Source organism: Cotesia glomerata, linkage group LG2 (genome assembly GCF_020080835.1).
Source record: "Cotesia glomerata isolate CgM1 linkage group LG2, MPM_Cglom_v2.3, whole genome shotgun sequence".
Lineage (NCBI taxonomy): Eukaryota > Metazoa > Arthropoda > Insecta > Hymenoptera > Braconidae > Cotesia > Cotesia glomerata.
Genome location: NC_058159.1, coordinates 4,580,468 through 4,594,528, shown reverse-complemented (window position 1 = coordinate 4,594,528; position 14,061 = coordinate 4,580,468). Strand labels below are relative to the sequence as shown.

General features: G+C 26.7%; 1 protein-coding gene across 6 annotated transcripts in view; it reads right to left on the bottom strand.

Moving 5' to 3' along the window:
- LOC123259947 (FH1/FH2 domain-containing protein 3) overlaps positions 1-14,061 on the bottom strand; it is a 162,849-nt gene that overhangs the window by 37,735 nt on the left and 111,053 nt on the right. For all 6 annotated transcript variants that reach the window (XM_044720785.1, XM_044720784.1, XM_044720786.1 and 3 more), the window contains 3 exons: positions 12,782-12,840; positions 7,140-7,207; positions 3,985-4,090 (listed from right to left, as the gene is read on the bottom strand). In XM_044720785.1, coding sequence (XP_044576720.1) covers positions 3,985-4,090; positions 7,140-7,207; positions 12,782-12,840 — 233 coding nt within the window. The remainder of the gene's footprint in view (positions 1-3,984; positions 4,091-7,139; positions 7,208-12,781; positions 12,841-14,061) is intronic.

Below are 14,061 nucleotides of genomic sequence, written 5' to 3'. Positions count from 1 at the left end.
GCTTTACTTTTTTAAAATCGTAAATGATACTCTATAAAATAAAGATTATTGCTATTTTTTTGCAGTGATTTTGCAAAAATTAACTTGATTCAAGAAAAAAAAATCTTGATCCAAGAGTATCATTTTGAATAAGTTTATTGTCTTGATTCAAAAAGATAAATTATTAAACCAGTTAAAAGTTACTACAATTTATTATTAATTCAAGAATTTTTTAGCTTATTAATTCAAGACGAAAAATTTTTCAAAACGATTTTTTTGTTTCAAGATTTTTTCTTTTAAATTAAGTATATTTTTTGTAAGTATGGTAATAATTTGTGTATCATTTTCGAGCCAAAATTTTCAGATTTTATAATTTATAATTAATATCTTATAATTTAAAGAATGTACTAATTGTTGTATAATGCCGATTGGCGTCAAATAAATAAATAAATAATTTCTATGCAACATTGTAACTGATTAAAGAATGATGATCATTATCATCTATAGAAATTAAAATAACTCATTTAAATGCTGTTTATTTATTTTGATAATTGATCAAAATTTTTCATTTCATTAAATTTGCTTTGATTTTACTAACAAAGTTTATTATTTATAAGTTTTTACTTTTAAGCTGTACTTAAAATTGTTTTTTTTTTCTTTAATTTGGTCATTGGTTCATTAAATTTCGACAATAAATTTATTCATGTATATTCCTACTTAAATTGTAAATATCGAATTATAAATATACAGAACATGATATAAATTAAAATATATATATAATCAAAGATTTTTTTAGCTGTGAGATTTATTAGACAGAAGAAAAAAATTTCTCTAATTATGCCAACATAATAATAATTACCATATTACGTTCGTGTTTACACAATTTATTTTTTTATGATCGTTCGAATAATTGCTTTTTAAGTAAAATTCTATTGAGAAAAATAAAATGAAATAATTAAAGAAGTACGTCTTAATCAATTCCTTCATTAAAAATAAATAAACTATTAAAATGGCAACTGGAAGTAATTAATATTTTATATCAAAATAATAATATCAAAAGAATGAAATTTAAATTAGAATATAATGAAATTTGAATTCTATGATTAATTAATCTCGTGAAAATTCCAAGGAGTTTTTTTACCATGTTTTCTTCTGCGTAGAAATGGTATGACAAAGGAAAATTTTTTCAATTTAATGAAAGAAGAAAAAGAAGAAGCCTATACTCTGACGCAAAACAATGCTCAAGGATTTTTTTGTGATAATAATAGTAATAATAATTAAAAAAATGATACTGAAGGGTAAATCGAGCGTAAAATGAATCGGGAATTCGGGAGATAATTTAAAATAATTTTCAGGATTCACTCTCGCGAAATCTACTCAATTATATGGGTGACTGTTGGTAGGAGTGCTCGGACGGCAGCCCGGTTCGCTGGATGCTTGCTCGAATGCAGATAATCGTGCTTTAAACTACAAACGTTATCATTACACAAACCGCGAGTGATTACGTAAAAGCTGATTAGTCCTAGATTGAATTAACGAAGCGTTATAATTTTTAAATATTATATGCACTGATATTACTATTTATCAATATTTAATCGCTGTTACTGGTGCGTCGATAATTATTATAATTAAAATTTTATATATTAAGAGCTATAATATTTAATTGCTTTCATGGTTTGTAATATTATTATATTTAATTATACACCGGTTGTTCTAATGGAAAACAATTAGAGAATTGTTTATTCATTTTCCTCACTAAATACATGTTCAAAAAATCTACAAGAATTTATATTAATCTCTTACTGTTATACAAAGGAATAAATTTAAAAAACCGCAACCAATGAATTTATTAAATGAGCATCCGCTGCGGGATTTTTCCCACTTTATTCACCCGACATTAATTACAATAAATTGACTCGGAGTTCACCAATAATAAATTTTGAATATTACAGTAATTAATTTTTTTTAAATTAATTGGCTTCAATTTATGATGATGAAAGACCCAATAAATTATCATCGGACAACAGCTGTACGCAATAACGTACCGTCGTATTTTTTGATAGTCATTAATACTCATATTAATTAATGATTCCTGTTTGCCAATAAACACGTTATTATATTCATTTTTATTTTTAGTAAAAAAATCTCAATGATCCGATGAATGTTATAAAAATTAAAGTTTTTTCGTCAGATTTAATACTGAAAGTTTGAATTTATGAAACTGACATAAACAGACAACTTACAATTTTTGATATTTTTCTTAATAAAAAAACTAGCAACCTTGCAGTCACATAGTGGCTGCCGTGACTTGTGAACTATAAATAAATAAAATTTTGCTTTATTGAATAGTGACTTTTGTTAAATTGCACTGTACTTTTTTAAATATTGACATTTTTAAAGATATAAGCTCATTCCGAAGTTACACTCATCAAGAGCTTTCATTTGAGTACCCACATGCATTTTGATATATTTTTCATATATTCATATATTCATATATATATGAATATATAAAATATATGAAAAATTGATGTGGGTACTCAAATGAAAGCTTTCGATTAGTGTAACATCAGAATGAGCTTATATCTTTAAAAATGTCAATAGTTCAAAAAATAAAAGGTCATTTCTTAATTATGTAGCCTTTTTTAACTATTGACGTTATTAAAGATATAAGCTCATCCCGATGTTACACTTATCAAGAGCTTTCATTTGAGTACCCACATGCATTTTGATATCCTTTTCATATATTCATATATATAAATATATAAAATATATGAAAAATTGATGTGAGTACTCAAATGAAAGGTCTCGATGAGTGTATTATCGGGATGAGCGTATATCGTTAAAAATGTCAATATTTCACAAGATAAAAGGTCTTTTCTTAATTATTTTTCTAGAGATAGAGCATTTTCGAATGCAGCCTAAATATTTATCATAATAAATTGACTATTGGTGAGAATGATATGACACCTTGAAAAGGCACAAATTCAAGTCAAGAATTTTCCAATGATACCAAATTTAACCATAAAAACCCATTTTATCATATAAATACACTGGCCACAAAATTTTGCTTATTCTCTTAATAATATAGATTATCATAAAAATTTCACGATTAAAAAATAAAATAAAACTTTGATTACAATTTTTCAAAATATTTTTTAGTACTAATTTATTATTAAAAAAAAAATGGTCAAATTTCGCTGATTTTAGTATCATATTATTATTATTTTTTTTTTTTTTTTTTTTTTTATTAAAAATTTTTATTATTTTTGCATAGAAAAAAATTATTTTGATTCAAAGCAATGAAATTTTGAAAAATAATATTTTTGGTTCAAGATTTTTCTCTCTTGAATCAAGTTAATTTTTTTATCAGTGTACAATACTTAGATTTCAATAAAATCTATTAAAAAATCTTCAAATTTCATTGAATAGACCAAAATCGATATGATTAGACCGTAGGTCAAATAGAATTAGTAAGACGGACCAATTATAAGGAATGAAATTAGCCGGGGTCGGATTGACTAGCTGAAACCCGTTGCCTTACGAGCCAGTGATCGTTGCAGTCAGAAACGTTGGCTTTGAATCTCCTCGATAATAAGCTTAGGCACTTAAGCCTGATGGATCTTAAACTACAACTATCGCTATATCTATAACTATAACTTGGAGTGATTTACCCGAATTTGTGACTAAGACTGTACCGAGGAACCAGCGAACTTTGAGATGGACTATTTAATGTAATTAATAGTTGCTCAACTGGGCAAATTGCACGTGGCAAATAACCAATAAATGCTTGCATAAACTTTACTAAGCCTTCATCTCTTTCTCTTCCTTTCCCTATCGACTCTTAAACTTACACCACACACCATGCACCACTGATATTTCGTCTACAAGAGTTTAATAGCTAGTATGGTGGTAACCGATATCATATCACATCGGTTAAATATCCAGTGTACGGTACATTGATTATGTGTAAACATAAATATTAATGGATTGCAATTTAGTATTCACCTCTGAGTATGTAATTCTGGTAATTCTGGTCCGCTTCATTCCCGACCTTGATGAGACATGCCAGCCCGTCATTTTGCACAAACTCGTGCACTAGATCTTTATCCTCCTGCAATAAGAAAAAAATTTACTTTTAATTAATATTTTTATTTATTTTTTTTTTTTTAGGAATATAATTAAGATAATTGTTTGGGTGCGTTTATTAAAAGCACTTAACATTTTTAATTTTAAATTACTCTGAAATGAGCGTCATTTAGTTTTTTGTGTAAGTGCTCGATGTTTTAGTTAAAGAGATCGGGGATATTGTATTATTTATAATAACTAAGTTTTTAATTTATCAAAAAAATTCACTTTCATTTTTATATTTTTGGGTTAATGGTCACTAATTAATAAAGTTAATATTCGGAAAGATATTGATGATTACATTTAAACTATTAATTGATTAGATTGAAAATTTATGTTATTTTTTTTTAAATAATGATTTTTCTAGCTTTTGTAAAAAATTTTCAAGATTGAAATTAAATTTTTTTACGTATACAATGAAAAAAAATTAACTTGATTCAAGAGAATAATTCTTTAACCAAGAATATCATTTTGAAAACTCTCATCATAATTTAAGTAGAAAATTTCTTGAACTGAGAAATTATTCTTGATTTAAGTAAATTTTGTGATATTGTGATTTTTTTGTAAAATCTTTATTTTACTTGATCAAAGACAATAAAAATATTTTCATTGATTTGAAAATTGTTCTCTTAAATCAAGTCAATTTTTTTTGTGTATACTTTAATGTATTTACAGTAAAAAATAAAATAAAAAAAATTGATTTTTAAAAAATTTTAAGTGCATATAACTCCTTAAATTACTAATAACAATAACCAAAAAATTTATCAATGGATTAAATGAGTTTTTAATTTTCAATGAATTTTAATTTAATGAAATTCTTGTTACAATTACGTACTAATTGTCATTTGCGTTGAAACATGAAAACTAATCCAACCTGTATTGATTATACTCGAAATCTGATAATGATAATTAACATAACACAATCATTTTCACTGATGATGATAATCGAACCGTAACAAATATTACCAACCGAAAAAAAAAACGAGTTATGTTACAAATGTTTTACGCCTTGTATTACTCGCCTCAATTAGTGTAGCGCCGTATTTATAGATCTTTTTGATTACGAAATAAAATCCGGATCATTAACCAGTAATGAAGAAATAATAGCATTAGCCTAATTATTAATTGAGTTTTATTATTGATTATGACCGAATCGAAGCAGAAGATGCCCGTAAAAATTGGCAGAGTGTAAATAAACGACTGATGAGATAAGACGAGATGAAGAAACAAAGCAAAAAAATGCCATAATTGCGGCTCAGACTAGTTGAACTCGGTAATATTGGTATTCTCTTTCTCTTGACTGGGGATAGCCGCACGAATTGTTGAGAAAATCACGAAATTCTACAAGCATTCGAGATGGAGAACTCCTGTTTTTCTCCACCTCTTCTATATCCTTCAACTTCACTAACTCAACCACCCTCAAATATACTGTAAATATATATATAGATGACAGTGCTACACTCGGGAATCCATCGGTTCGATCTCGCGAAATCCGTATTCGTCAGCTTTCTCTTCAATTCTCTTTCTTCATCGACATCTATATATATTGAATTGTATGTATGTTTTATGTATGTATAAAGTTTAGTGTATCAGTATTGGAATTTCAGGAGGTACGTCGAACCCACGAAAATTCGATTAAATCGCGGATTAAGGCGTCAGATTAAATGTTAACATTGGACATGTCCCATGAGCTTGAACGGGGAATTGGATATTACGTTATCAACTATTAATTGGGTAAGATATTAATTTACAATTACATTAGATACCTTCTCGCAGTATAGTTAATAATAATAATAATAATAATAATAATAATAATAATAATAATAATAATAGTAAATAAAATAATGCAATTATTAGGTTGAATTTGATTAACAGTCGGTGCAATTCCGAGGTTAGACGGTTTATTTATCAATGATTAAGATCAATATTTATTGAACTTATTGTTGGTTTAAGGACTCGAAACTCGCATAAATAAATATATCTAATAAATTTACTTTAGATAATAATAATTGTAGATAGAAATCTATATGTTAAAAAATTGTCATATAAATATAGTAGAATTATTCCGCACTGACTTTTTTTTTCTCGACAAAAAAAAAATTTTTGTCAATTTAATTTGATTTTATTTTATTCAAAAATTTATTTATTCGATTTGAAAAAATTTTTTTTACAATGATCTGAACTATTAGAGTTAACTTCTTTGTCAAAGTACTGGAAAATTCTAAAATCTTTCATTTTAATTTTTTATGAGCTGAATATCAGTGAATGTAAGTATTTATACAGATGAAAAAGTTTACTTGAACTAAGAAAAATGTAAGAAGCGAAGTTGTTTTAGAAGAAGAAGTTTTCTTGGCTGAAGAAATTTTAACTAAATTTAAGATAAATTTTTTCGTTAAAAATTTTTTTTTCCTATGTATGAGTTGAAGATATTTTATTCTTCAAATCATTGTCAGTCACAATTTTGTAGGAAATAATTGCAGGGGATGGCTAATTTTTTATTATTGCTAATATTTAAAGTTTTATAAAATAAATATTTAAAAATGCTTGAGAAAGATTTTGTTCTCAGTTGGTTATTTAAAAAAGTATTAGTGGAAATTCTTATTTTATGAGATGAGATAAAGAGTAAAAAGAAGAAAGAAGAAAAAGAGTAAACATTTATTGGATGGGAAACAAAACGGATGACGGTAGAATGCAAAAGAAAATGGTCGTGCTGTCGCCTCACAAATATTTACTCGGGCAAACCAACTAAGCGAATGAGGAGAAGAAAAGTTGGATGAATAATAAAAAATGTGAGGATGAGGATGCTAAAGAGTATATAGTGTAAAGAGTGAAGAGAGGAGAGAGAAGAGTTATAAGAAGGTATAGTACTGTTGTATAGATAAGGTTATAATATAAAGACTCGCGATAGGAAGTTTGTGTGAGTGCAAAGGGACGAGGAGGTTGGGAGAAAGAACAAGAGAGATAAAGATAACATATGAGACGTGGGGGCGAGAGTAAAGAACAAGTCGCGTTTAAAAATAGCCAGTGAAACTCACCTGAAAGATCTGCTTGAGAGAGAAGAGTGCACGTCTTAGTTCACGGCCTTCGCTGTTCAGCAATTTCTCTGTAAAAACACAACAAACCGTTTATTACAATAATTATTCAGATGTGTTCCAAGCAGATGTCTTTTTATACTTTTATGCAAATAAATATTCATTTCATTTTATTTAACCACCTCACTCTTCTTTATTATTATCATTATCATCATCACAATCATTATAATTACAATCATAACTACAATTATCGTCATTAAAACTTTCTTTCTGCTGGACCGGCATTTTCCGAGAAAATAATAATAATGAAAAAAGTAAACTTTAAGTTATTATTGCCCGCAAATTCCCATCAAACTTAAACGTAAATGAATTACTCAAAGATCTATCGTCACTCGATAAATTTTCAGCCTCCGCTATTCCAGTTAATTTAAAAGTTACATTGTGAGGGTCAAATATTACGTGGTTTGAAATTTAATATCGTTCAACCGAGAGGTAAAGAATTTTTATCGGGAAAAAATTTTAGAGGTTTTTTTTTTTAATTTTAACTGCTCAAATAAATTTTTACCTAAGGTCTTTTATTTATTTTTTTAAATATTTTATTGGGTAAATTTTTTATAAGTCTATAGCAAATTTCACCAATTTATTATCTTGTAATCGTTACACTTATTCCCTTCAAGTTATTTAGACAAAAAAAAATAGGAAATGTGTGTTAATATTTAAAGACATGGATTGAGTTAAAAAATTTTAAGAGAGAAAATATTTTTTATTATGTATAATTTAATTAATTTATTAATATTATAATTAAATTACTATTCTATGTTTATTAAAATTTTAGTCTTTATTCAAATATTTAATATAAAAAATAAGGACAAAAGTAATTAATTAATTAAACATATCTACCTATATAAAATTCAATTTTGTTAATTATCAGTGCGGATTCTGCAATTGGAATTAAAAGTAAAAAAGAATTGTATATATGTATATAAATCAAGCTGGTAATATATGCCAGTCCAATTGTTTGACGTTCGTTACATTCACTCGTTTATTTACATTAAAAGTCGCTGACGCGTTGCAATTAGCGAACGGTATAAGCATGACATTAATTAAATGTGATCAATTTTTGCATACTGAAATTTTAGAGGTTTTACCGTTTTATACCTGCGCTTGGTATTTAAATAAAAAGTTGATTTTATCTTATGAGATTGTATTGTGTTACTTTGCTTTAAGTAATTAATGTAATGCCATTTCTGATTATTAAGAGTTAAAAGTATTGAGCATTAGGCATTAAGGATATTTATATATTTAGTAATACAATGGAGTGTTTGTTGTAATATAATTTATTTAAGGACTATTAAGATTCTCTGGGTAATTATTTAGCGTACTTTGGGGTAGTTTGAGGTTGTTTAGAGTATCCGAACAAAATTATTTTGGAGAACAAAGTTATAATGCAGAAATGCCTGAGATAAATTGAGTTAACAAGGAGTGAGAGAGAAGTTTCGCGATGGTGGATGGTCGAGGTGTTATAGTTTTAGTTATATGTATATAAATATATGATGTGACGGCTAGCGACAAATTTAAGCACATCTATGTTGTTGTTTTATATTTTACAACGTCCGCAATTTTGTTATTTCATTAGCAAACTGTGAAATTTAATTATTAATTATGAATTTTTGTCAAAAAGTTGTATTTGATATTTGATCATTTTTTTATACTAAAAATCGATGAAAAATGTTTTAATACGACTTTATCAAGCCTTATATTTTTATGTAATACTAATAATAAAATATGAAATAAAAATCCTGTCAAAATTACAGTTTTACTTTTTGATAAAACCAATTTTTAGTATTTTAAAATTATTAACTAGAAAATGTGAATTTTACATAGCAAAAAAATGTTAATTTAGTATGTAGGAAAAATTTTTTATTTAGATGAAAAAAATGTCAAATTTACATTTTTATAAATGTAATTTTTGCATTATAAAAACTGTTAATTTTTCAATAGAAAAAAAAATAAATTTAGTATGTTGAAAAAATGTAAATTGAAAATTGGAAAGGTTGTAAATTTTATATTCGAAAAATGTCTTATATAAAATTGTATAAAAATATATGCAATGGGTGTGTTATAATAACATAGCAAGAAAACAAAATTTTACATAATTGTACCCATATATAAATTTAATAATTATAAAGATTTTTTATAGGAATATAAATAACTGTAAATTTAACAGCTTTTCTCTGTAAATATGACATTATTTAACTGAGTAAATTTTACATATTTATACCTGTAAATTTAACAGTTATTTTTGACAAACATAACATAAAATGTCCGTGTAATTTTTACATAACCACTTCGTCAATTTTCACATACAATTTTTTTTCCGAGTAGTTATGATAATAATAATGTAAATTTAGGTCAAATATCACTTGAATAGTTTATTAAAAGTTACAAGAATAAAAAATAATTATACCCTTTACAAATTTATATACTAAATAAAATGGTAGTTCATTGACTATTATTGTTGTTATTATATTTAATTATGAGGTCTTTGAATAGATTTGTGAATAAAAATTCCAGTGATGAAGAATCGAGGACAGTATAAAATATACATGTGATATTATATACAGTGTAGTGTAGTGTAGTAACAGAAAGTATAGTAATTATAAGCTGAAGAAGAAGCAAAGAAAAAAAAATCGGTGAAGAACCGGCTGTTAAATAGCGGTCGCAAGGCCCTTAGGCTCAGAATTAAGCCCTTGACTACTCTGACCCACGTGTTAAATCCGTCATGTCATTATTATCAAATTTTTCATCGCATCTTATAATAGAATATTATTCAGTGTTGAAAAAACCCCGACGATTTATAAATTTCATCAACCAAAATTTGTTTTGATAATTAATAGTCTAACGGTAGAGTGATTGTACCCCAAAGTTGATGAATTAAAATAAATTTTATGGTAATTAATTAAGTATGAATTGAATGTTCCATTCAAACGACAAATAAATTTTAGCGGGGAGAAAATAAAAGAGAAATTTATTTAAACAATTAATGGGCATTATATATGTGTATATTAAATAGAAAACATTTGTACGGGACTCTAGAATAATTGGATTCCTATTGACGTGTGAATAACACGTATGTATCGTGAATATTTACATTAATTAAATGGGATTTTCGTGCGTGCGTTTTATTGCGGGTATTTAAATTGCAAATGCTCCAGTGAAAATTCAATGATCACTTCGATCACCAGTTAATTTATTAATGTTATTTTTTTTTATCGTCTATATTTTTATCTCCAAGCTTTTATGGTACCTAATATATACCTACCTATCTATCTATATATACATATAGTAGTTAACCTACTAACTACCTTCTCCTTCCCAACGTTCCTCTATTTTTACGATCGTTATTAAATACGCATGAGAGGACAAAGAAACACATGATATCTTAAAAATTTCTTTCTCCAAAATATTATTGGGATGTTGGACGCACTAAAGATAAGAAAAATTGATTTTTTTTTAATTTTAATTTTGTAATTTACTTAATAAGTTTTCAGAGAAATGTAGATTAAAATAAATGTCATCGGTAACAAGAATAAAACTCTTAATTAATTTAGGATTTTTTTGAAATTTTTTAAAGATAAATTTTTTTCTAATTTAATTTTTATATCGTTCTTATATTTAAGAAAATAAACAGAAATTTAAGAAAAACTAGACAGGTATTCTATAAGATATATTTATATTTGTAAAGCCTTTTTGGTCCTTTCGAAGGTCCTTTCAAAGGCAGTAAGCAAAAATTATCGAAAATGGCTAAACCAATCAGTCTCAAATTTTTACAAAATTTTCTTAACTATATTTTTTAGTAATTGATCTTAAGATTAATTATTCCGATAAATATTTAATATTTTAAAAAATAATTTGAGGCTAAAATTTTCATCAAAAGTAAAAAAAAAAATAATATTTGATTTTCATTTTATTCAACTAAAAAGCCTCTTCAGAAAAAATTATTAAAAAGTCGCTTTTTCTGACCATCTACAATAAAAAAATTAATGTGATTCTTCAGAAAAATTTTTGAACTAATAAATTTCTAAGCGTTTCACAGTCTTGAATCAATAAAAAAAATCCTCGAGTAAACTAAAAATGATTTTCAAGGTTCAAAAATTTTTCGTCTTCAACCAAGTTAATTGTTGTTCAGTACAATTGCGTATAACCCCTTAAAGTAATTAACACACCGAACATGTAAATAATTCAGACTACCCTGAGCCGAAACTCCAAACATCCAGCAGGTTGTCCTCCCTTATTAAATTACCAAACTACATTATTTATCTACTAGCTCTAATAAATTTTTGTCTTCCACCTCACCCGCTCTCGACTTTAGACTCCAGCACACGCAGAGTTTGGGACCGTGTGAACAATGAATATCTTGGGAAATCTACCAAGTTAATTCGTATCTGGAGCGTTTAGATGGAGTAGTATACTGTATATATCGTAGTATACACTCTGCATCTTCCCTGTTACTGGTTATCTCCTTATCGTGAAAATTAAATGTTCTTCTGCGACATGGCCTGGAAGTAATACCGAGTCCCTTGCTAATAATACTTTACTTATACTTTTCCTTTTATTCTTATCCCTCAATTCACCATCGCTACTTCGTACTATCCACTGTACATCCACCATCAGCCGTTTAATTATAAATTACACTTAGGTCTACATCCAGGTAAATATATAATACCATTTAATATAGAATGTAATATAATATAATATAATATAACCCAATTTAGTTTTAAAAAACGGAATAATTTGCATAGCATCAGATACACGATACCGTGAAATTTGAATATTATTTCAATAATCAAATTCAATCCAATCCGAGGTAACCCTGTTATATATATTTATAAATATGTATTAGTTCAGATCTGTACATTTATATATATATATATATATATATATATATATATATATATATATATATATATATATATATATATAAATATAAATGTATATATTATATAGGAGTTGAATGAAACGGAACTGCATGAAAAGTCCAGTCCAAGTGTTGAGAGAACAAGGGAGCCAATCTGCGTCGTACACACGTACCGTTATGCTCGAGTGATTCTCCTGCCGCAGCTGCTTAATCGAGCAATCTCCTCTATCTCGGTCCTCGGTGAACTGTATATCTGCCAGTCGGAGTCCACAGTCCGGATACCATGGTATAGATATATAGAGATAAAGGAGGAAAGTTATATGTCGTATGGGATATATCCTATAGGTATCGAGTCTAGTCCTATAGGACAGGAATCGAGGAGTTCAGTATTGTACTGCGCCAAGTTCTGATGACACCACCACTATCATATCTTCGTGCAACATAAACAAGAGCGCGAATAAGTTGACCACAGTGGAATAGTGTAAGTAAAGTTGAGCGCAATAGGGTACAAGGTAGTTGAGTGGTATGGAGGCTAAATATCGATTCTACTCTTGTAATTGAGGATGTTCAAATAAACGTTTCTTGTTTGTCGATTATCGTGTAAATAAACTCAACATTTATACTCCTTATCTGCTCCGGTTTTTAAATCAATCAACGTCAGGATTTAGGTTGATGAATATAAATAAGTTGTGGTAGATTTTATGCTTTAAGAATACAAGATACTTACCGATTATCGTATGCACGCGAACTGATAGCTGCGTTCGGAGGACGATTGAATTTTTCCGGCTGTAACATATAAAAGAAAAAGGTTTTTAGGTCGTTGTTTTTTTATTGTGGTTATGAAGTATAATTGCAATTATCGGTAAAAATTAATTGAAATTGATGAACAGTATTCCTGTAATGGAATTTTTTAAATGAGCATGAATGCTTTCTGAAATTAAATTACTGAAATTTCGAGATAGTAAGTATGGAAATTACATAAAAATTATGTAGCTTTTAAATGAGTCTAATAGAAATTTAGTAAGTTTTTAGGGTTTACTTTTAAATTAGTTATTTTTTATCAATTTAAAAATCTCAGGACGTAGAAATCCGCTACAGTATTATTATTAGTAGAAAAATAACATTTGTAGAATTTTTTTAGTTTCTAATTAATAAAAAACCTACTAATTTTAAACGTGACCATGTTAACTAATTTAAAAGTTGATAACTATTCATTACTATTTATATACTTTGGACATTTTTAAAAAGTAACTATTAACTATCAATTAGTGGTTTTTAACAAATTAAGTTTTAGAGAGTGGCCTGATTTGATTATCTATTTATTCATAAACGTTAATTTTATTCATTGATATTTATTAATATAAAAAAAAAAAAATAATAAAAACCAAATTTTTAAACAAAAATAATTTTTTTTCGAACGTCTAATCTAGAATGATTTCAAAAAGAAAAATTTATTTACTGTAAAAATAATTAAATTTAGTAGATATTATTTTAAACTTGACAAAATGATGAAAATAGTATTTTACAAATGTCAATTTGATTTTTCGTGTGATATGACAATTATAAACTCGAATATTTCTCACTTTACAACTACAGAATCTCAATTTTAAATCAAGTTAAGAGTTAGAAGTAAATTTAGAGATACTAAATTTACAGCATCACTATCATAGTATCAGAATATAATCTCTCAAATAATTTAAATTTATAGAATTTATAACTAGTCACCAAAATATGTATGTCACTCATCAAGAAAATAGAACGATACTGCTATTCTAATACGTCGTATCCCATATTTAGAAAATATTTATTCAAAAATAGTTATTAAACTATTTGACTTTAAATTTTTAACATGACTTGCATAATATTTTTATGATTATTTTTTTCAAAAAAAGTCAATTTGTCAAATTTTGTGAGATACAACGTATTAGAAAGGCAGTGTTGAGAATTTGGTTTATTTTTTAGTTGTGAAAAACTAGGTTAGTCATTTTTTGCAAAACTAAATATAAA